This window comes from Apteryx rowi, unplaced genomic scaffold (genome assembly GCF_003343035.1).
Source record: "Apteryx rowi isolate R43461 unplaced genomic scaffold, aptRow1 scaffold_287, whole genome shotgun sequence".
NCBI classification, from domain to species: domain Eukaryota; kingdom Metazoa; phylum Chordata; class Aves; order Apterygiformes; family Apterygidae; genus Apteryx; species Apteryx rowi.
In genome coordinates, this window is record NW_020449274.1 from 472,203 (window position 1) to 497,455 (window position 25,253).

The window sequence follows — 25,253 nt, forward strand, 5'->3', positions numbered from 1 at the left end:
GTGAAATCTAATTGGAAACACTGGAACGCCTTTTAGTAATGGATGTTGACTCCTGTGGTGCACTGGCAAATTACTTTGATTTCTTTAATGAATATAAGTCCTAAAGATCAAGCAGTTGAATACTGTGCTACTCTGCAGAGACAGGGTTAAATAAGGTGCTGTTCTGAGCTAACTGAGTTAACTGTTAAAATAGCACTTGTAATAGGGTCTGAAATATTAGTGATAGTCTCCTGTTTGTTCTTGAATGTGCAAGGATACTTAAGTTTAAATGACTGCAACTACTTGGTACCTACATGTAGTCTTTTCCTGCTTTAAAAAAAAAGACAAAAACATAAGGCTTTTTGTATTCTGTAATGCTCATAAATGCCACTTAGTGTTTACTTGATTGCTTGGCCATACAAAGAATGTATCAAATTCAATTAGACAAAGAGAAGTAGTATCTTGGTTATCTGAAGCACCACTAAAATCCTAGGCTTAAGAACACTTTTATTCACACCTATATTATTTGAATCTTTAAAAAGCATCTGCAAAAGTGTCTTTTGCATTAGACTAACATCACGTGTATAGTGGTTCTATAGATTCTCCCCAGCAAACCGTGTAGACTCCAGAGATGGTCACCTTTTCAAGATGACTCATCTGTAGGTCAGCAGCAGAATGCACCTTCTGTCTTTACCAACACATCTGCCCTGTTTGGGGATATTGGAGCTCACAAAATGCATGAAGAAATGAAAGCGATGTCTTCTGAGGCTATCGGGCTCTGGAATGAGCTGCTAGAGGGATACAGAATTCGGTCATTGTTAGGGTATAGTACATGACACTGAAACAGCATAGATTAAGAGGGAAAAAGAGAAAAATGTATGAGACTGCCTTGCATAAGAAGGAAAAGGTGAATATCTGAATTTTCTGTGCAAGAGAACCGATCTGGAAGACCCTTAAATACTGGACCAAAGGCACAGTGCGGAAAGAGTAAATGCCAATTAAAATGTAAATATGGAACGCATTCTTAAGGCTGTCACTTCTTCAGTTTCTGATACTAGTTTTTTCTATATTGTTTTATCCTGCTTTGGTGGTAATTGTGACTGTCACACTAGCCACTTAAATGGATAAAAGCGAGAGAGATTGTATTGCAGATGGGGGAGTTGGGTGCTAGTTGTGGTAGAGGTATGAAAAAAGCTACCTCTAGATGTTGCGGCAACATCTCTGAAAATATTTCATTCTCCCTTTACCTAAGGAACCATGAGTCTTTCAGAGATTTTCTAATCTCAGTATCCCTCCTGATAGATTAGTACTCATATGCCATCAGCTGTCTTTTTTTAAAGAATACTTTACTTGATTTTTGTTCATTTGTCTTTATATAGAAGAATCTTTACAGTCAACATGTATTTCTAGATGCTGTGTTAAAATTGCTGGCAGAGTCTATTATTCTATACAAACTGAACAATCTGGCCCCTTGTTTTATTTATAAAGGTTCAATGTATCTTTGCCTGCCTACATCAATCTGCAAGGGAGTGTCAGAAAGGCCCCGCATTCGCCGAGCCGTGAGTTATCACTAACTTTTCAGATGTGTTAATGAATGTGGAGCGAACGCAGTTATGTGTTACAAAACAAAATGAATCCACCCCTCAAAAAGGAAAAAGAAAACAAAACTCAAAAATTCTTACTGCAGTAGCAGGCATGATTATAAAGGGATTGCTCTAAATTTTTAGTATTGTAAATAACACTAGACTTGCCCTTTAGAAAACCTATTGTTGAACTGCTTTGAAGCTGTTCTAGCTTGGGAATTACTGGTTTTAATGGGATTGTATCTGCAGGCAAATTAAGCGTGTGCTGTTTTTGCAAACTTGCCTGCTTAAGAATTTGAAACTTTGCCCATCTGAAAATGTTATATATTAGCATCCTATGCATAGAAGTGTTATTTAAAAATCTGATTACATAATAGTGAGAAAGGCTTGACTAGTAAGAACGTGTTTATTTTTCCCCTCCGTTATAGTTATCCAAGTAATGGTTTGGGCTTCTCAAATCGTTTACTAGTTTCAAAATTCTCAGCATTTCAGGTTAAATATAATGAAGCAGTAATTACTTAAACTGTGAAATATATCCACATTTAAAATACTTGATGAGATGGAGAAGGTTACAATCTGAACTCATACTACATCTTTTTTTCCTTCAGCAGTCTTCCTTGCTTCAGTAATTCACCAGTAGGTTTTCAATGATTAGAGATTTTAACAGGTTTTCTTTTTTTAATAAGTAAGTAGATATATCCTGAGAGATCAAGGTGCTTTATCATGCCTGTGTCTTACCAGCAAGAAAGCCATAACAGTGATCTCGCTTCCAAATCTTGAACAGTGACAATTACATTATGACTTGAAAGAAAACATGTTCCCTTCCCTATCCCCAAAATATCAGCTAGTTATTTTGATCTGAAGACTTCAGGTCTTGCTCACAGATGGAATTATTTAAACTTGCATTTGGACCTCAGTGTGTGGGCAAGTTGATGCTTCTGCTGATGCAGGAACTACAACCTGCCATGATGAAGATATAATTAAGATGTTTCCAGCCTAGCAGCATGTGTTTTTAAAAAAAAAAAAAAAAAAGGCTCATGATACGGGGATGTTCAAACATCTGTAAAATAATGTTGCATATAGGCTATGTCCATATGTTTGACTGATTCTTTTTCCAGGTTTGTAAGCATTTAAATACATTCTTCTGCCAACTCTTTGTGTAACTCCCATCAGAAGTAAGAGGGTGCTTTGCATCCAAGAGCAAAATAATAGAATGAGTGTCAGGTGGGATTCAGAGAAGACTCTCAATGTGTATCATTATGTGTTTATGAGGCTGCTTTATACGCTAATTGTTACATACACATATCACAATTTCATGCAAAATCTGAATAGAGCGTTATATAGCTCCTTTCACAAATGCTGTCCTAGCGAAGTGTTTTTAAGCTAATACTGTCCTTCTGGTTTCAAGCACTTTTCATGCTGCGTTTTTGAAGGGAAAGTTGAAAGCATTTTTAAATAGCATTTTGTAGCATTTAAATGTGTATTTTGTTTTTTGTTTCTTTGGTTTTTGGCCAAGAACCATATAGTATTTTAAGTTCTAGTTTCCATAGGTTTTCACTATGTAACAGGGGAATGTTAACGCTTTGCATGTAACTTGCAGAACGTGTCTGACTTCTCCAGATATCTCACCTGGAATGTGTTGATTTCTATATTGCAGGTGACACGACCCGCCAGCGAATCAAATTTAGCGATGACAGAGTGTGCAAGAGTCACCTTCTCAACTGCTGCCCTCATGATGTGCTCTCTGGAACTGTATGTAGCTAAATCTTGTGTTTTATTTAGATAAAAAATGGAGAAATTAAAGTTAGGTTTTTCTCTGTAGTATCTCTTCTAACTTCATGGTTTTCAGCAAATATCTTTCTTCACCCTAGTGGTAGTATTCATATGAACTTCTACAAACAACTAATTTATGCGTTATGAAGTTGTGGGTTTTTTATTTATTGATATATAGAATATGTAAGACAAGGTTTCCTACATAGATTATGTCATAGCAAAGTGTTTTTAAGCTGATGCTGTTGTGACTAGCAGAAATACTCTTATAAACTTGTACACAAACACATGGATTATGAAGTTTCTTTCTAAAGTTTTCATATGTGTATACAGAAGAAATGATTTTTCTTTCTTCAGAAATAGTTTAATGAAAATGGTTGAAACTTCAAATAATTATATTTCTAGAAGCTGAGATGTATTGAACATCATAAAGTGATGTTCTTCTAGTGTAGAACCTTGAGTTACTGTGCTGTTTTCACAAATTTTAAAGCAATTTCAAAATAAATGCCTTCTTGAAAAGTAATGTGAAATATGATATCCTCATCTTCAATTCTGACATTATTAATAAATTTTGCTTGTTTGACTTAGATTTTTATTTGTACTCTGAGTCAGAAATTTCTCTGCCTGAGTATAGCAAACAAAGGGCTTTGACACATGCCAGCAGCTTTGTTGATGTGCCCATGCTTCACCATGTGGTGCTTGAAAGGTAATTCCGGGTAGCTTACTCTTGGTGAGAGACAGGTAAGCTACTTGGCATTGATTATGGAATAAGGATGTATGCTTAGGCAGTTACCCAAACAATTGATGCATACAGCAGTAGTGTTCATCTCTGTCAAAGTCAAGGGAATATGCTTTTGAGTTTTTGTTTTGTTCTTTTTAATGCTTAGCAAAGTTCCTTTCAACACTTAGTGACATTTGTGGTAGGGAAGAACTCCTTTAACCTAATGTTCCCTGGTGCTAGAAAATTAACAGTAGAGAGATTTGGTATGATGATACACTGAGTCTAATGTGTCTGCCATTCTTAATGCTGCACTTTGGTAGCTTTTCTTACTCTGTAGCATGGGGGAAATGAATACTGGAAAACACGTTTTAGGGATTGTTGATTCCCTGTGCCTTATCCTTCCAAAGGGCTAACCTGACTGGAGCTTTTAAATGATATATAGAATGATGACATTCACTTGGAAAATGAAAACCTGAAATAAGTGGACTTAGTAACTGTCCTCTAATACACTTCCCATGCAGCTGTGGTTTTAAATTACCTTAAAACCTTGGTTGATCAAAGGGCTTCAACATGCACCCATGCGCATGCATTTTGTTTCTTTTACTGATTTTGGCACTTGACAGACCAACAGGTACAGTCTATCTGTCTCTCCTCTAGAGAGTCCCTACAGAAGTAGATGTAGCTAACAGGTAAACACAGGCAAAAGACGCAAAACAAATAGAGCTGAACTAGAGAATTTAGCCTTTATTGTAATAACAAAGGTAATGGAATAAGAAAACTCACTTGTTGAGCTCCTCTTTCCTTGTACTCTTTTGGCTTCATAAATAGTTTTTCCTACTTCTTAAAGATGTTTTACCTTTTTCCTTCACATAGCAAAGATTTCTCTTTCATCCTAAAAGTCAGGCTTTTTGAGGTTCATATGGTATTTTTGGCATATACAGTTACTGAAGATAATTCACACTGAAGATAATGCATCTTACACATTTCCTTACATAACTGTGCTTTGTGTATCATTGCATGTATAATTTCCTTTTTGAACAATTCTGTTTCACTGTCCAAACAAAATGTAGAAAGGGGAAGAAGAAAGTGTTCCTCCTACACCATCTGTTATGTTATCCAGTATTTTGCTTGTGTGATGAGGCTCTCTGCTTATCATTCCTGCCTCTAGCTTGGAGGGAGATATGGGACATAACTCCGTATACTATAGTTACACACAAAGGCATTGATCAGAACCCCCAAAGAGATATTGTTAAAAGTATTGATAGGAAGATGGAGTATTGATAGGAAAATTATGATACGGCACCTGAAGACCTGCAGGTGATAGGGACTGAGTGACTTTTTTATGAATATAAATTCAGAATCTTATGCTTCTGAAAGAATAAATTCTCTTGGGCTGTTTTTTAAGGTTAAATATCTTTGGATTTTCGGTAAGGTACTGGACAAGAATTGCGGATTCTTTAAGTTAACAAGGTAATCTGCCTTCTTGTGAATTGTCTGTATTTTGCTGATGGGAACAGTAACATACTTTTATGCTACTCCAGTCCACCCACTCTTTCGAAAGCACTCAGGAAAGACATTCATAAATATCTAAGACAAACAAAATGACTCATGTGAGTAGGCTCTGTTAATTTAGTGATGTTCTTTTCTTAATGGCCAAATACCCCAAAGCTGAGCCAAGGAAGAGCATACTGATTTTCCCTTTCATGTTCCACAGACTGCAGCGTGTATTGGCAAAAGTAGTGCTTGTATACTTTTCTTAGAATAGATGATTAGAGAGTTTCTCTCTGTAGTCAAGACTTCTGCATGTATTATCTGATTTCACTTTAGATAAAATGTGTGTTCTTTTAAGAATACTGCATGGAGTCTTAGTTTTTCTGGACTTCTCAGGAACACTTGCAGCAGCTATTTTCCTCATGCTTCTTTGGTTGGATTTATCTTTTGGTTAACTTTAGGAAAAAGAAAACAGGAAAAAACATCTATACTAATAAGTTGAGTTTTTACATCTGAGTGTTTAGTTTTACTCATAAACTTCCATGTCTGGATCAGGAACGGTGCACAGCTTCCTACTTATTCCAGCTTTCTTTTGCATTCCTCTGGGTCTTTCTTCATCAGAGTAGTTTGTTAGCATAAAGTTGTCTTTAAGAGAACCCTAAATATTTGACATGCTTTAGGCTGTAAAGTCATAAGTGATAACTGTATTTTCAAATTAAATAATTTCTTATCTGTTGGCTGCTGTTGCCGCCAGACCAGTTAGTTCTGTATCAGTGTTATCATTTTGTTCTAGTTTTCGAAGTAAACTCATCTAGCTGTCTGTTGATGAGTTGTCACCTATTTAAATCAGGAGATTTTTTTTTCTTTTTTTTTGTTATTCCATTTTATTCAGGTACATGTTTTTGTGCTACTAGTTTTCTGGTTTTGTAGATTAGCAGTCAGAGGTGTCTCAATGCCTGTAGGAGATGCTTTTGGGTCATTTGTCGGGGGAGACAATGAGAGTATGGTTTTCTTTCTTTGTAATCTGATTTTGAGAACAATAGAAACGATAGGCTCTTTGGAAGACATAGCTAAAATAGTGTGTCCTAAAGACAGAAATTTGAAACAAATTTAAAACAGAGGTAAAATTATAACATCCTTTTTCCGATCATTAAATTATAATTTTCAAATGTATTATGTTTCTTGAATATCTTTGTACTTGACGTGTTCTGAAGTCTGTGTGAAGCATATAGTGAAGTAATTGGTAAAATCACAGAAATGACTCTGTATTTAAGGTTGTAAAACACCATCTTTTCAGAACCTGCTTTTGACCATACCTCTCACAAAAGCTCAGGTTTTTTTAAATTGGTGTTTTTTCACATTTCAGTGCTTTGCTTTTCAAGCTTTTGCTTTTTCAAGTTGTTCCCTTGGACACTGGTTTACATGGGGAAATTCTCCAGAACTCAGTGATTTGAGAGTTTGCTCATTCATTTCAGGTTGAGACTTTTATAATGACGGAGATTAATAAGACTTTGTAAGTCTTAGCTATTGTTAGCCTTTAAAGAACACAATGAATCATTTGCTATTTAAAAAGTTAACTGTTTTTATTTCAGATATTTTGTCTTAAAGGTTTTACACTCTCCTCTTACCATTTTATGCTTAATAATGCCTGATATTCAGGCATGTCTCTTTTTCACTCCATAGTTCTTGAGTTACTTTTCATCAGCATTATAAAAATATTTATTTATATCTGTATATATGACTATATGACTGGAGCTACTTACTTAGTAGTCAGATGACTCCTTTGTCATAGTGTGAGCCTAGTAAGCCACATTCTTTGGAGGAAGGCAAGATTTATAGGAATGTGTTTTCTTTATCTTCTCATGTATGTTTCTAAATAAATAGCTGAGTACTAATGAAAATGAAAAGGTGGTAAAACTTAAAGCAAGTACTTTAATAAGGTTATAAGTAATAATGCCCTAAATATTTATAATAAGCTGCTGGCTATCTTTGAAGAGACCCAAAAATTCAATACTTTTGCAGTAATCTAGTTTTCTTATTAGCCTTGATTGTGCTTTTCTTTAGAAAAGAAAATTATGCAAATACTGCATGTTGTCTTGCAAACCATGATTGAGAAACTCCTTTCACTCTTCGTGTGTTTGTGGGTAGAGGAGCATCACATTTTGCATTTTATTCATACAGACCTCAGAATATGCTCTACGAGCTCAATCTTGCAGTTATGTGTATCATTAGTTGCTCTTGAATTTGTTGCACTTAGCTCTTCTGGACTCTTGCTGGCCAGAAGCATACTGATTGAGACCTTGGTTTAGCACCGTACTTTACTACATGATTATCTTTAAGCCTATTTTAGGGGTGGAGTTCAGCTCCAGATTAAGACTCCTAAATTTAGATTTCAGCTGGTGCACTAATTTTCTAACCTTGCACTGGAGTCAGTGGGGATGTAGACAGGGGAGCCCAGAGAGAGGTTCAGTTTACCTGCCACTATGTGTCCCCTTCAAGGTGAGCTGAATCTGTCTAGGCTGACCGTACTGCCTCCATCTCCTTTAACTGTAAGAGGAGCTTAGATGGTTTGCGTATTTGTAGATACCTGCATTTAACTATATACATTTAGGTATCTTAGTGTGGAGCTGAGTTCTTCATCAGTAGTCCCAATGGCTCAGTGGAACTATTTACATGTTTGAAACTTAGGTGCTTACATGATTGTTTACTGTAGTGTTACAGAATGCAAGCATTCTGCTGGCAGGTATCAGCTTTTCAATTTAGGACTGATTTGATCATGTGAGCTGCTTCAGCCCTTTGCAAATCGAAGTAAATTAGGCTTGCGTAAACCACCCCCATTTGTAGCCTTCAGCCCAGTGGTGATGAATGTTTAAGTGCTCTGTTTTGACAGCAAGTGATCACATGAATCGCTTCAGATGCGTGCTTAATTTTCTTGACCAACACCAGGAAAGTCAATTGATTGTACTATATCCCATTTTAATGGGCTCCACTTACCTAGATAAAGGTCTTTTCAGTATTCTTCAGTATGGTAATCTAACTTCAATGTTAATATGCTGTGTAGTCAGACTATAAGATCTGAATACTATGGAAACACTGAAATATCTCTATATTTAAAAATGGGAAAGACCGGATTTAAAGTCTTCAGGAGTAAGAGTAGGGTTGAGGGTAAGGGGAGAGATGTCTTTAAAGAAATATTATACCTCTGAAGATGCATGGAATTTTCACTGGTTGGTAAGGACTTTAAAATATCTAAAGCCTTAAATTTTTTTTTAAGCTTGGCATTTTTTTTCCTGCTAGTGAAGTCATACCAAAGTTAACCAAGTTAGTGGAGTCAGAGGACTTAAATAGTCAAATCATATGTCATCTCAGGCTTCCCCTTCTGAGCCTGTGGTGCCTAAAAGAAAAGATAGGCTTTATGGCATGTCTAGAAATCGGTCAGAAACAGAATTGTTAGTGCGGATTAAAAGTGAGTTCCGTAATGAAAAAGATCTCAGCAAAATGCCCACCAGCAACTTTCTTCATATCTATAGCAAGTGTGTTTTCACTCAGTTACTAATAGCTGCCTTGGCAATTTGAAAAAAGGAGAGATTTGGTTCCTGTAGTACTGAATCTGCAGTGTGAATCTCCCAATCATGTAAAACATCTTAAAAAATAATAAATAAAAAGCCTTAACTTCTTTTGCCAAATGCAGACTGCTTTGGTAGTTGGCATCACTTTAGCTGGGAAGAATTTTCTACAGAAACACTGCCCAGAGTGTTGTCTTTCAAAACCTATCAAAGATGTATGCTATTTTTAGATGCATTGATAGCGTGTGCTACTGTGTCACACTTGGCTCAACATCAGCCCTCTGCGTGTTAAGTAGCTTTGGCTTTTCTATGCTCTTTTTGCAGTTCATATAGAGTCTTGAAGAGATTGAAGCAGAGCCAAACATCATCAGTAAACTAAACTTGTGTAGTCCATATTTCTGTATTAATGCCAAATGCATTCTGTCCATTTTTGTGGATGGGATGACAGAAATGCCAACAAAATCACTTCAGTATGAGTTTGCTTGGGACAGAAGACTAGTTGTCTAAACCTCAGCTCTGGGAAATCAAGTAACTTCAATTGTCCATTTAACACTTTGAGAAATTAAAAAAAAAAAGTCACAGAAAAGTGCAGTCGACAAGTTGTTAATAGCAGGAACTAGTTTCTTAAGCAGACCTCTGCAACAGCAAAAGCCTTACTGATATCTTGCTTTGCATGTATTTGCATTGACTGTTTTCTGGACTAAACTTCTGTACTAGCTTTTGCTTGTAAGAAGGATTCCCCGAATATATGGATGTTCCTTGTTTTAATCTTCAGTAAAAGTGCAATAGCTGCAAAAAGCCCCAAAGTATGGCTTCAGGTGTTCAATAACCTTTAGTTATGCACGGCCTGGGGACTTTGATCTCACCTTTCTTTGTTTACTTTACCCATCAGGAGCCCTCTGTAAATCACCTTAAGTATCGTGCATTTGTTTAAAAGTCACTGCATCAACAGTGAAAGACAGAGTTTATATGCATTCTTTCTAAGCCTTCAACAACAGCTTAATGTCTGAACATTAGTCTCCCTCACAGCCATCTCCTGTTTCAAATATGATTGATCCCAAAGGGCTGACTGCTAATGTGTGTCCTTTGCCTCTGTAGAAGAGCAAATCTTGGCAGCAAATCACAATTTGGCAATACAGAAAGTGAGAATAATGTCTCTCATTGTATCTTCCATCCAGTTCCATATATTAGCTCTGCTTTGCAGCTAGCCATATTAACCAAGCTGCAATACGAACTGCTCTGTGTTTTTCAAGGTACTCGGCAATCCTGATCCAGCATGGACCTTTGACAGTAGTGAATCTCCCCCAAGATGAATTCTCTTTGCCAAATGTTGCATAACTTATACCAGCAGAAGTGCTTTTCAGCCTGATCTTGCATGTAACATGCTGGCTGTTTGTGGGGTCACCTAGCAAGTTGGACAAAGGTACTGATAGTGCTGAAAAACTGCCTCCTTTTTTTGTTTGCGAAGTTAGGTTTTACCCAGTAAATTCTCTGATCTTATTCAACTGCACAGGCAGATGTGCCAGAATAGCGGAGGCACAGCATAGTGATAAAGGCAGAGCAGAACTTCTTTCACTAATTATGCTGGCTCAAAGTAATTGCCATCCTTTCAGGCTAGGGATTTACAAGTTGCAGTAAGAAAAAGGAAAAGAAGTTAAATGTACTGTCCCCAGGAGAGCAAATCCAATGTGAATAGATGAGAAAGGAACATAAAAAAAACATGTAAAGTGAACAGTGGATCATGATAGTAATGTCATGTGAATTCTACAGTGATTTTTTTTTTTAAGGGTGTGATAGAAGTTTATTTCATGTACTTACTTAAAGTATATTTAGGTTACATACTAAAATGTCTCAGAAAATACAAGTCTGCCATGTTAATTTTATTTTCCTGATGCTGCTGTGGATGTGTTTCAGGGCTCCGTTGTCATTGTATTCAGATAGCTTAAAATGTGTCACTGGCCTTACCTACCCAATTAGAACTAGAGTGGTTCACTTAAAGGAATAGCCTTGAGTTTCACAATTCAACCTTAAATAACTTGCATCAGTGCAGGTGATGAATCTACATAAAGACAAGCTTTTTCCAATTTTAGGACAGTGCTCAAAGCGCCTAATTTTTAAATAATTTTAAAATGTTCTTTCATCTTGTTTTGCTTGTACTGAAATAGTTGCCTGAAAGAATGTTGTGGTTTAAGTAAAGTCAGTGTCTGCTGACTTGGAAAGTAAATGTAGGTAGTATGTTGCTCAGCTTCTAGTGCTTCATGGATTTACCTCACTTTAACAAAATCACCAAGGTTCTGTGTAGTAGCTTAAGGAATCTTTCTTTAGTCTTACAAGTGGATGCTGTCCTGAAAACAGAGAGTTACAGTGGCATTAATAAGGTGAAGAGTATCTAAAGTTTATCAAAAGCTTTAGTTGAAGTTCAAGATTCTGTACTTTTAACAATGATTGTCTATCTTTAAAAGCAATTAGTATTGACTGTCTTACTATACTTGTGAGGCTTGAATAGCTACTTAAATGCAAGTTTCTGTGTGGGTTTTTTTTAGTTTGGTTGTTGTTGTTGTTTTTTTAGCATTCATTAGTCTCAGATACCAGGTGACTTCTGCAGTTTCTGACTTAATGCTCATCTTTTATTTATAAAAATCACAATACAGAAGCTAATTCATTTTTTTGGTTCTAAAACTGCTATTAAACTAAGAGAGAAATTGATTTTTTTCTATCAGAGTTCAACTTTCTTTATGTGCTTTTGATGTCAAGAAACAGTTTTTCCTTAATGAAATGACCAGTGCCAACAGCAGTGAATGACATTAAGCTGTATTCTGTTTTTTAGTAATACTAGTAAATAATTTCACTTCCAATGAAGTATCAAAGTTATGTATCAGCATCTGATTTTGCAGAGAGGGTGTCTTGTTCTTGTTTAATTTGGTTTTCATTATGGTTTTGTTGTTGTTATGTTTTACGTTCTGTATTGATCACCAAACAAACCTCCAGGGAGCAAATTTCATTAGTATTGCTTATGCTATATGGTATGCAGATTTCAATTTAAAAGCAGTAGTTCTTACTTAGTAAGATTCTGGATGCTCAGTGGCATTCTACACAAGGTTAAATAGTGATGCAGTCTACTTGTTGTTTGAAGTTCATGCTTCCTTCCTGCCCTTTCTAGAATGGTTTTAGATTAAAACTCAAGTACTTGGACTTTTTCTTTCCTCATTCATGAACTTACTCTAACACTCAGCTTGTTTCCGCTGGTCACCAAAGTGTTCTGGAGGGATTTAGTTGTGCCTACCTTGTTTCAAATGCTCTAAAAATGTTTTAAGTAGCACTTGTAACCAGTTGTGGTTGCAGCTATTTCAGATGGTGATTGTGGCCAGGACATTTATATCGTAGAATGTACAGATAGTTCAGATCAAGCATTTGACCATTTACTTGTCAATTATCTGCAGGGACCTTGGTTCTCTTCAGTTGTTTTAACTCAATGCAGGATTAATTCCACTCTAGTCACTTTTTGAACTTTTAGTAAAATATGTTTTTGCGGGACTTTAATGATAATCCATAATGCAAGCAGGTTGCAGCTGTAATGATAGGATAAATGGTTCCCTCTGTCTACTTTATTTTTTTTTCTGATTTATGCATGTTCATTAAAGATCTGGTTTTGTCTTGCAGGTTTATTAAAATGCCCTTTCATTCCCATAAGGGAAATGATTTGCTTTAGATTACTTGACAGCTATAGAAAATGATGCTAACTTCATTCTTAGTAATGCTTCAGTAAAGCTAAACTGCTTTCTATCTGTCTCTTTTCAGAGGATGGACCTTGGAGAATGTCTGAAGGTGCATGACCTGGCATTAAGGGCAGACTATGAAATAGCGTCCAAAGATCAAGATTTCTTCTTTGAACTTGATGTATGTATTTTGTCCTAATGGTGGAGAGAAACCATAAATTCTGTATTTTGGTGGATAAACTGAGCAACAAAGTTGGTTTCAGTACATAACTTTCCAAAAATTTACATTCTTTATTTTGTAGATAGAAATAGAGAAAGCCTTGCCTAGTTATTCAAATACTTTTATGGCTCATCATGATTGTATGTATTAAATTTGCATTGGTAGTCATCTTAAGTAGATCTGTTAAGTCTTCTACAGAACAAAGATCCTAAACTTGGATGTTGTCATAGTGTTATCAAACTGCAAGCAAATGCTAATACCATGTATGTTTTGAAGAGAAGCTTTAAGATTCTATGCATATTTGCTGAAGAAAACTGTGTAGCTGTTTTTTATTGGGGGTGACAAATCATGTGTTTCAGTACATGATGGTTTGAATAATAAACTTCTGAACTCCCAGCTAGGAAGTTAGTCTTCACTAGGGGAAAAAAAGAGTGTGAGTTTTTTGTTATTTTGGGGGAGAGGCTGTTAATATGCTTAACAGCTTAAAACGCTAGCCCAAAGAAATTACCGGTATTGCACGTATTGGCTGGGGGAGTTGAACCTCAGTATCCTTTGTAGAATTTTGATGCATGTTATAAATGCTCCCTTCTTCCTAGGGAAGAAGACTTAGAGAGGGATTCAATCCAGATTTCTGCAAATACTTGTAAACTGTGACAATGCATACTCTGTGACTTTAAAAATGTTAGTATGAATATGTGTGATTACCACACTGTGTAATGGCATTGCACGTCATGCACTGTTAGAATATTGTTTTACAAAGGTTTCAATTTAAAAAAAACTTCTAAAAGTTACTCCTAATAAACCAGGAAAATGTTTTTAAGGCTAATGAAATACTTACTTTCTTTAAAACATGGATAAAAATTTTTATTGATGTTTTAGGCAATGGACCACCTGCAATCATTTATTGCAGACTGTGACAGAAGAACAGAAGTGGCTAAGAAAAGACTAGCAGAAACCCAAGAAGAGATCAGTGCTGAAGTTGCAGCTAAAGTAAGCATGTATAACTAGTTGCTGAAGTTTTTTGAAGGACTGCAAGGTTGCTGAATGGGAATGTTTGCAGCAGAGGTGACTTTTTTTTTTCTCTCAGTAACAAGCGACTGCTTCTTAGTTAGCTTAGGTGTATTTGAACTGAACTCTGTACAAGACTGCATGTATTGACTAAAATGCAGTGTTTTTCTAAGGAGCCTTCTTCAGAGTTTGGTACGCTATCCGATTTGAGAATTCATGCGTATGAGGGGAAAAGAAGTTCTCTCTATCCTGCCCAAACCTGCCTCTAAAGCAGGGAGGAGAGCACACAGAAGAGACCTTGTCAGTATTTTCCAGCTCAGGAAACTTGCTTATCTGTGATACTGTGCCACAAAAATATTGGTCATCCTTATGCTTTTTAATGAAAACTTTATCTGTGAAGTAAACAAAGTGGTTGAAGTGCTTTTCTTCAGTTCTTAAAATTGAAAAAAGTTTTATCACTTTTGTGTACATATATGCACACGCCAGGAGAAATAGTTGCATGAATACAAATTTTGAAGGTCTATACTTGGTATAGACAACAGTATAATTGCTACAAGTTTCAGAACAGAATCCTACTCTGGCATTGGTACATAGATTTGGCAACTTAGCCTTTCCTTTTGTGTTTTGACGTGAAGTAACTTCTGTCTCACTTTTACCTGGAGATCTTATCTCTGCATGTTTCCATTGATTCTATCCTATGGATTTTGCATATAGTAATAGCTCCTGCATATGGATTGAAGTTTTTTGACTTTGTTTCCCAAAATTAACTCAAAGCCTTTCCTGTGTTGATCCTTTCCTTGTCTTTCAAGGCTGAAAGAGTTCATGAATTGAATGAAGAAATCGGGAAACTACTGGCCAAAGTAGAACAGCTGGGAGCTGATGGGAATGTGGAAGAATCTCAAAAAGTAATGGATGAAGTGGAGAAGGCCCGAGTAAAGAAGAGAGAAGCAGAAGTAAGTTGATTATGTAAGGCTTGGGGGCAGGGAGGGCAGGGTCCAATACTAAATTGGTCAGCATCTGTGTAGTACGAGCTGTCTTAGCTGCTGGTGCTTTCTTAGCTAATTACTTTACTTAAAACTGAGGAGTTTGCTTTGTGGCATCCTGTACAGGAAAAGTTTCAGTGCATTTCTATTCTTTGGTCTGGAGGACAGCTCTGGAAATAATCCATATATTTTTCATTCAGTATGCCTTTAAAAACGTTCCTGTACTATTAAAATGATATTCACTACCAGTGATGTTGCTTAGTTTAACTGTATTGGCTAGTTATATTTGTTGACGCTGCAGCTGGGTCTGTATTTGTTGGACGTATTTATCTCGTTTGGTCCCATGGCCCTTGCTGGCAACCCCCTCGTGCATCATGGTGTGCTAGTGTGGCTGGTATCAGAAATGCTTCAGTGAAGGGCACCGTTCCAACCACTGCTATGCACATGTTCATTGAAAGATACTTCTTCAATGGCTTGTGTATCAGGCAAGTCGATGTAATTTGATGTAATTTACCTTTCTCAGGTGGCAAATCTCATCAAGAGCTTTTCCATATCATATTTCACCTGAATACTCAAATTTGTAAAAACAAATATCTGCATTTATTTTAATGGTACCAGAGGTGTTGCTGGCTCTCTCGCGTGTATGTCATATGAATGTCTGTAGGTAAATTTTGCTCAGATAAGTTATTAAATTAGTGACTAAAATGGCAGTAGATTTATCGGAAAGCTACTGTTTTAACCTGGGTTCAGAATTGAAACTGGTTCGATATTTTCATAATATGTTAACATATAGTAATTATAGTGTTAACGTATGTTCATTGTGTTGAGTGTGAGAAAGAAGAATGACATTTTTCATAAGTAATGCAATCTGAAGTAAAGAGATTAATTACTCCACTTTCTTTTGCCTTGATTTGCAAAACCAATTGCTAGTGTTCTGTTTTTCATATGTCAAATCTTCAAAATAATGAACCTGCCTTGTATTTTAATGGGACAGTTGATTTATGAATAGTATGACTAAAATCATGCTGATGCTGAATTCAGTTATCAAAACTAATATGCTTTTATTAAATGTATAACTGTTGTATTTTTGTGCATTGAGGAGTAAGAGTTATCAAAATGTCTTTTCTCCAGGAAGTATACAGGAATTCTATGCCTGCCTCCAGCTTTCAACAGCAGAAGCTACGGGTTTGTGAAGTGTGTTCTGCTTATCTTGGTCTTCATGACAATGACCGGCGACTTGCTGACCACTTTGGAGGAAAACTGCACTTAGGGTTTATTGAAATAAGAGAGAAGCTTGAGGAACTCAGGGTAAATCATTCCTATCTTTTTGTGCTCCTACTTAATTATTTGCCTGGCAATTCTAATGGAATACTTCTCTGGCTGTGTGGATTTTTTCTTATTAATTTAAAATTTGAGGTATTTCATCAATCTGCAACACGTTCATTTAATGTTAGTTATCTAGATAATTTAATAAGATGGCCTCTTTTGCACTGAGGTACATTAAAACACATTGTTCCAAGTAACGCATCTTGGGAATAAAGAGTGTATGTCCACTTGTGTGTATTTAAAAAAAAAAAAAGGGGGGGGGGTGAACGACTATTCTGAATTATGGTGATACTGGAACAAATTCAGCAGTCATAGGAGATAACCAAATGAACCTTACTTCTAGCCAGTTTATTGGCTGAAAGTAATAATGAGATCCTTGGAAATACAGGAACATATGGTGGGCCTAAGGGAGTTGGATTTTATTTATTTAATTTAGGGCGAAATGTTAATAAGACTGTTGTTGAAACGTTGTGTTCAGTTTTGATACCAGCATATAAAGATGATGTTAACACATAACAAAGGATTCGGGGAAAAAGATATGCAGAAATGTTTGGAGATCAAGCAGCCTACTGTATGGTGAAAGACTAAAGAAATTCAGTCTGCTTATTTCATCCAAAGATTAGGAGGTGACTTTCATTCTATAGGTACCAGCAATGAAAGAAGATATTTAGTAGTTCCAGGCTTTTAGGCTTAACTGACAGTAGGTGAAATATGTTCTAACAAGTGAAGGCTGAAACTATCCAAAGTCAGAATGAAAAAAGGTGTATATCTTGAAGTGAGACTAACAAATTAAAATAATTGTTACAGGGAAGTTGCATGTTCTCCTTAGCTTGAAATTTTTGAAATTGAGATGGAATGTTTTCTCAAACAGAGCTATTTATCTTGACTAGAAATCATCTGCTTGAAGAAGGAATTACTGGAGTTAAACTCTAGACTTCTGGTATTCAAGAGAATGGACTTGGATGCTTATGCTATTTATAGTCTTAATATGCGAATTATGGGATTCAAGCTCGATTAAGTATTTTACTGTAGAAATCACTAAAGACCATGTCTAAATGGATTGAAGCCCTAAAAGCAGAAAATGCTGCTACTGAGTTTGAATAAATCAGCTTGGCTTGTTTCATAATATTTCAGCTGTCTTACATGGTCACTGTGATTGATCCTTAACTCTTTCCTTTGACTATACTGGCAGTTTAGGCTCCTAAATATAGCTGCTGCAGTTCAAATCTTAGAAGGCCTTTGATATATGTTGTGTGTTTCCTCTCATCGCTCCGTGAAATTATGCAAACTCTTACTTGAACAAGAAACCTTGCTTACAGTTAAATTACTGATATTGTATGAGGAAGTATAAATATAATGACACAAAGGGGTTAATTGATTATTTACATCATTTGAAAAAATTATGCATGGATGATTATTACACATTCCCAAAGCATCAATAAAATAATCTTTTGAAGTACTTCACTAACAAAAAAAGAAAACAATAATTATCCCCTCCTTCCTCAGAGCTCTCCTCAGAGATCTAATCAAGATGCTGCTGGGGCAATTCCACATCTCAGAAGAAGGTCTTTACAAAGAGTTGAATTTCTTGCATCATGTCCAGAAGGTGGCAAGACTTGGGTTTGGCCAGATCTCCAGTTGTGAGTTCCACATTTGAGGGCCCTCTACTGAGCGTGCCTTGTCCCCAGTAGTAGTGAGTTCAACCTGGGGGCTTTCAGCTAAAGCATCCTTTCTAATTATATATCTCATGTTCACAATATAGAAGTAGTAGCCTCAAAACTAGGTACCAGCCCAACCAAGTCCTTTAAGACTGAGGTGGTTTTCTTTGTTTGTTTGTTTTAATGTTACAGTATAGCTGAAGAAGTTAATGAAAGTCTTAACTTTTCCAGTTCTGATTCCCTTCTATCCTTCACCAGTGGCTAAAATATGGTAGGATTATTACAGAAACTCTCACTTTAAAGTCATGACTTTACTACTCTGAATTCCCCTTCATGAGAAACTTTTAATTAATATAAATTTACGTCTTTCAGGTCTTGGTGTAACACCCATCTATTTGCTGCAGCTCTTCTGCAATAATTTGTATTTCTTGAAAAAATTAAGTCAAATTTACTGAGGAAGAGAGAAGGAGTAATATACACAAGTATACACCAGGGAAAGGATTGAACATTAACGGTCTAGGTTATTTGATAGCACCTCTATTTGAGAAATTTTGGAATGTAACTTAATGAATATATTCTTTTGTTTCTAGAGGATCGTGGCTGATAAACAAGAGAAACGAAATCAGGAACGTCTGAAACGTAGAGAGGAGAGGGAAAGAGAAGAAAGGGAGAAACTAAGGAGGTAGATGTAGTCTTTAATTGCATATACATAATGACTGGTTGTTTCATGTAAAAACTGTGATGTGGTTTATATACACTTTTTAAAAACTGCAGAATTACAATAGGTTTTATTCCCTGAAAACTGACATGAATTGAAAGTGAAGTTAATGTTTGATTTTTAAAACCTGAATTGTTTCCATAGAAAGCTTTTTCTTTAAAATTACGGACAATTACAAGTATTTCTACGTATCTGAACAAATGGCCTTTAAATGAGATGTATTATTTCAAATGTATACCTTGTTTTGAGAGCTGACAGATGATGTCAGAGGTTTTCTGTATTAGAAGTAGTTGAATATGTGACTTAGGAAAGTAATTGACTTCTGTTTAGTTATGTGAAATAAGCAGTCACTTTCAGGCTTTTTGGGTGTGCGGTGGGGATCTGAACTGCAGTTTTTGACATGTGGGCTTCAGAGGTTAATGATGTAAACTTTGACATCTTTTCAGTCTTGATATTGTGCGTCTCACAAGAAAGGGAGCACAGACTATTTTAACTAAACTTTTCTTGTGGGAGAGGTGGGAATAAAATAGTGGAGTAGATCTTTTGATTATGTAGTGTGATGTGCTCAAAAATAAAAAGAAACAGCAATCAGAGGGATGTGTTTCCTGGTAAATATGTTACAAAGATGCTAACATCAGATGAAAGGCCTTGAACTTTTTTATTAATAAAACAAGAAATACGATAACAGGTCAACTAGTTCAACTTGTTATTAGTAAATTGTACTTCATATTTGAAAATAAGATTCTGTAACAAAAATTGATTCATCCTTTTCCATTTGTTTCAGGTCCAGATCCCACAGCAAGCATACCAAAAGGTATATAAATCTGCAGACAAGGAAGCCAACCCTCAACAAGCTGGGAACATGATGAATTTATCAAGCATTATTAGTTTACAATGCCCTTGTTTACTGACAGAGCATCCTATTATATGGTCATCTTTCTGGGTGTTTATACAGCATTTATCACCGTGTTACTGAATTGTTTATGCATGTATGTCTAATCTATGGCTACTACAATGCAGCTTTTTGTCCTCTGATAATGGCTGGAACATAGAGGATTACTTCTTGTTCAAAATAGAAGTTTGTGGTGAATGTCTTTTTGTGAAAACCCATGTTTTTAAATCCCAAGCTCCAAGTTAAGTCTTGACAGATGACCCATCTCTGTAGTGTCAGTTTTCTTCCTAACCTACAGCTGAAAGTCACCAATGAGGTATTATTGCAAGGTGATTAAAAAAAAAAAAAAAAAAAACCTATGAACTTCTGATGTTTAGAACCTTCCAGACTAGTCTTACTGTAGTAGCTATGGAGAAGGATATAGTCCTGTGTTCTCAGGACATCATAATACACAACTTCTGCCAGAGGATCACTGTCACTGCATTGAGAAGTTCTAAAACTTCATCTGATAAATGGAAGACTTCAAACATAAAGCAGAATTTTTCCATTTTGTAATTCCTTTCCAAAACCTGAACTGGCTGTGCTCTAACTGTAGGTACAGTCATGAATCAGCAGTAAAATTGTCTGCATTAATTACAAAGGAGTTTGTAGGATCTGTGATGTTGCTTTCCCCTCTCTTTGTGCTTGCCTGTGACAGGATGATGCCATAGCTCTGAACGCTGTAGACTATTCTCTGTATAGACCTGCTTATACATAGAGCGCTTAATACTCAAAATACATTGATAGAGCACCTAGGTGAATGCAGTGTCCATTTTAAATTTTTTCTGTTCCTAGATCTAGGTCCCGAGAACGTCGCAGACATAGGTCTCGCTCAGCCTCCCGGGAACGAAAGAGAAGAACTCGCTCCAAATCCCGTGAGAAACGCCATCGTCACAGGTCCCGTTCTAACAGCCGCAGCCGCAGCCACCATAGAAGCAGGCATAGCTCCAGGGAGAGAAGCCGAGAACGCAGCTCCAAAATAAGGTGAATGTTGGTCTAGAAAGAAATTACTTTTCTTCCTAGATAGACGTTGAGAATTCTTGCACTAGATTAAGTTTACTTGCAGCACTTAGTAATTTCAATGCATTTTTGGGCCTGTCTGAGATTTCAGTTACTCCTTTAGCATGTTTGTGATTTAACATATAGTAATGATTTTTTAAATAATTTTTTATAAAAATGAGGTTTATGTATTATTTCTGTTTTGGAGGAGTGATGCAGGGTATTGACATCAAGTGGAAAACACTACCAGCTTCCTGCAATATAAAAGGTGAAATAATTGATTTCCATTTGAGCCCAGGGATATAAGCAGTCTTTTTACTGTCACCCATTTGTTTTTTCACTTTGGGCTCTTATTTCAGAGGTGGAACCCATCTGTTTTCTACTGTGCCAGATAAAATCAAGTTTAAATGTGCTTTTTAAAAAAAAAAAAAAAAAAGCTTGTTGCATTGAATATGAAGTTGCTGCATTGCAAGGAAAGTGAGTTGACTCCTCTCTGAAGGATTACTGCAGAGAGCAATCTGGAGCTGTTGCTTTTAAATGACTCAGTTGCTGTCTGCTTCTGAGGAATGATAGCTTATTTTAGATGAGTGAGGTAAGCATAATTTGGAAGAGTGCTGGAATTGCACAACTGGGCATCTGGCAGGGAAGTCTGCTTATAAGTAGGATTCCATTCTTGTAAAGGTCAACCACCGCAACATAGAGTTGCAGTGCAATACTGTGGATGGGGCTCCCAGCCTTAAAACCCTGCTGTGCTGTGGACTTGCTAGAAGAGAAGAGATCAGGTTTGAAGTGGCTGCACATCCAGGATTTGTGATTCTAGGAGTTAAATCACCAAGGCTGGAGAAATACTTGTTGAATGTGTTCAAGTATCTCCTGTGCTCTTTGCCCTCGAGGTAAGCTTTTTCTTTCCTGGAGTAGCTGACTCTGTAGTCCCATTGTGCTCTGTAGGAGAGCATAAAAGACAGGGTTGCTCTGAATCTTTTGTTTCCTTCCTTGTATGGCAGCTGGATACAACTTAAAAGTCCAGCATGCCAATTTGTACAGTCAGTAGTGTTTGGTATTTAAAATTCTTCAGAGTGTCTTTTAGTGTCCTAAAGTCAATATTTTGGACTCAGCAATTTCTGTCTTAGTTGTAGCCTGTCATCCCAGTTATCCTATAGAGCCTTACTTTACAAGACATTCACAATGGCATATTAGCAAAACTTCAAACTTGTAGTTTCTCAGTCTTACTGTAGACATTTTCCCTTGATGAGTCAATACATTTGTTCACTTGGATGAACCACTATGTAGCATGTGTTCTAATTGTCTTTGATTCTTCAACTTTGAAGTCCAACCTCACAAGACTGAACTTCTGCTCTTCTGCAAAGAACGTTGTACTGATTCATTGTTCCTTGGGGAAATAAAAGGTATGGGCTGATAATAACGGCAGAGCAATTTTTTCCTCATGTTAACAGTAGTCCAAAACTCTTATATGTACTAAGGATTGTTCCAACAAAGATATTTCCAACCCCTTTAGGGCAAGAACTAACATCAGTAGAAGTATTTTCAGTATTGAATACCATAAAGTTGAAATCTTGTGCCCTGAATTCTGTTACTTTTCACTCATTCAGGGCAAGCGAAGAAAATTATACTGATTCATTTTTCCAGGATTCATATCAAATAAAAGTTCAGATCTAGGGAACGTGGTGTTTTTTGTCATTCTCTGTTCTTCTGGGAGAGTTTGACTCTAGAAATGCCAGAAAGACTGCTGCAGCAGTGGCAGCACATCTTGCCATTTCTAGGGCCATTGAGAGAAATGTGGAGCTGTTTCAGTGAGAAGAGTGACATCATCTTGTGTTAACTTAAAGCCTTCAGTGTGACTTTTAGGGTGGTCAGAATACCATAAATACCCAGTAACCTTGGCTAAGGTTTGTAGGCTGCTGAATCCTGTTCTAAAAGCTGTATAGATGATGTTTTTTCAGTTTTGGTTGTACCCAGTATGGCTACAACATGTAATCATACTTGACAATTAGACTTCCAGTGGAGAAACTCTTAATAGTGTGCTTCTCCTGGAAGCCAGTTTCCCAGGTGTGAGTGAACATCATCACAGGAAACAGATGCTAGGTATCATCATTTGCAACAAACATCATCCAGTTCCTTTGCTTTTCCTGCTCACCCTTCTTCAGAAAGCATTTTCCAAAGAGCCTTTCACATAAAATGAAAAGCTGCCAATGCTCAGATATTTCTTCATTCTGAAAGTAAAGGGATGTTTGTTATATTTGAGAAAATTCTGCAAATACATAAGTTTGTCTCAGATTCAGACAAATGTGTTTTCTTTACTCCATATCATTATTTACCCTACAAACAGATGGATAAACTTAAGTCTCTTACATTTGAAATGAGATCCCAGCCATTATCAATATAAAGAACTGACTTCCAGGCTGCCTCAGCACCGCTGAACATGTACAGAGCATCTGGCAATAGTAGTAACATGTCTAAGATAATGGAAACCCAAGGCTTGGATTACTGGTTTTACCAAGAGCAGGTCTAAATATAGTCCTCCTTTTATTCACTGCTAACTAGAAGTTCCAAAGAATTAAAATAGATTATCTTTCATCTCATTAGAAACAAAATAATACATCCTTCTTGATTTGCACTGAGAAGGTCAGCATTTGGATTTAGATGTCCTTATTGAGAGAAGTTAGCGTGTCTGTGCTTGAGCCCGCTTGCAAGAGTTTGTGTGACAAGGGATAATGTATTCCTATGCAGACATCATATGATCAAATGGAGTACCCAAAGATCTAAGATGGGATTTCATTTCACCTAGCTTTAGATGATGAGTTTAAATGTAAATCTCATGAGTCCCATTACAGACTCCTCTAACCTATTTTTGTGTCTATTTTAAGATGAGACAAATCGTGCCCTGAAAGTGTCTTTCTTCTGCTAACTGTTAAAGAAATCTGGCCAATCAGCTTATGTCTACAGACACCTAAAGCTGAATGAGATAGATCCCACTCTTAGCATTTAGACAAATATTTTTTTCAATATGCTTCAAGTCCGTGTTGACAACAGAATATTCTAGCCCTATGTTTATTCTTTGCTGTGGCAGAGAAATGCAAAGATTTAGGTTTCTTTTATTATTAATAATAATAATAAAGCAGCTTAGGATTTTGGTTGAATATCTCTTCTCTTGGTAGATTTGAAGTCATATTGACATCTTTCTCTACTTTTCTAGATCTAAGACCTGATCTGCCAAGGCTACTTACGGTTTTTCTCTTAAGACCTATTGCAGGCATCCACTGACTTGGAACCAGTATTGCGTATTATAAACAGATTCACAGTTACTGCATTTGGCAGGGTGGCTGCTGCCTGCATATCAGGCAGGGGGTGGGGTGGGGTTTCTACTGGAAGTATCTACTTGGTTAGTTGGGAAATAATCTTTTCCAAGCATTCTAAATCATGTAAATCTAGTGAGGCTCTGATTTTAAAAGCTATACCTGGTCCTTGAGGAAGGCAGGAATGGTACATTACTTCTCTTGAAATCCTTATAGTGGTAATATTACTTGCTAGTGCAATTGCATAAACTTCCACACCACTGTGCTGTTTTGTTAAGGTCAGTCTTTGTTCTTGTCAGCTGATTAGAGACTCACCTGTAGAGAGATAGGACAGCTGGACAACTGCATCTCACATTCCCCAAAAAGTGTTAAATGAAAAGCCAGAGTTGTGGGTGGGATCACATTCTACCTGTCTGCCTAGTTCTAGGATTAATTATTAGAGTTAGCCTGGGTCAACCAGTTTAGAAGCATTGTTACTTCTGCAGCCGACTGGCAGTGCAATGTATGCCTGAAACTGCTGTATTAACTCCAATTTTGGGGGTGGTGGTGGTGGGGGGGTTGTTCTTTTCTTTCTTTCTTTTTGGCATGTAGTTCCTACTGTGCTGAAATCTTGTGGTATAGGAGTACCATCTGAGGATCTCAAAGTGTTTGCAAATACAAAGTCTTGCAAAACACTACATTGTAGAGAGATCTTTTCTTCAGATGGGAAACTGAAATGAAAAGTCATTGTCCCTTTGTAAGCTTATAAAGGGAAATTAGTACAGAAGCAGATTGCAGGCTTTTGTTCTGAAGCTTTGAGGTGGTGACAGTAACTTTTCGTAAATGGAGAGAATACAATCTGCCAGTCAAGTAGGTCAGAAATTTTTGAAATTTGAAAGAAGATTAGATTACTGGCTAGCTTTATAGCATATTGTTAAGATTTTTCTGTGAAAGTATGTATTAGATTCTTTTATGACTGCAGGGCATCTTAAAATGAAGATGTGATGTTTTTCAACTAAAGGCTTAGCTGCACTGTGTGAGGGGAATATGGAGGAGGATGGCTAATCCAGTCTTTCAATACAGGCAGCTCTTTTAACTTAAAGCTATATGGAGTGTTTACAATGGAGCCAGAAAAGAGCTGTTCTGTTAAAGGTTTTGGAAATGCTTGCAATCACAGTAAAATATCTAAAAATAATACCACTCAACATTCTAAAATCACTTAAGTGATCGTAGTGATCCTTCTTCTTACAAAAGCAAATTGTAGTACAGACTCCAGACTTGCTCTTTCCAT

At 36.6% G+C, this 25,253-nt stretch overlaps 1 protein-coding gene across 4 annotated transcripts in view; it reads left to right on the top strand.

Moving 5' to 3' along the window:
- Positions 1–25,253, top strand: part of LOC112967712 (putative RNA-binding protein Luc7-like 2) — a 37,927-nt gene that overhangs the window by 7,941 nt on the left and 4,733 nt on the right. For 3 of the 4 annotated variants that reach the window (XM_026069148.1, XM_026069149.1, XM_026069150.1), the window contains exons 2-9: positions 3,220–3,314; positions 12,909–13,007; positions 13,926–14,036; positions 14,864–15,007; positions 16,169–16,345; positions 18,612–18,703; positions 19,524–19,553; positions 20,466–20,654. In XM_026069148.1, the coding sequence (XP_025924933.1) occupies positions 3,220–3,314; positions 12,909–13,007; positions 13,926–14,036; positions 14,864–15,007; positions 16,169–16,345; positions 18,612–18,703; positions 19,524–19,553; positions 20,466–20,654 (937 nt within the window). Of the gene's footprint in view, positions 1–1,467; positions 1,539–3,219; positions 3,315–12,908; positions 13,008–13,925; positions 14,037–14,863; positions 15,008–16,168; positions 16,346–18,611; positions 18,704–19,523; positions 19,554–20,465; positions 20,655–25,253 lie in introns of all 4 variants that reach the window. The other variant, XM_026069151.1, reaches the window with a different exon arrangement.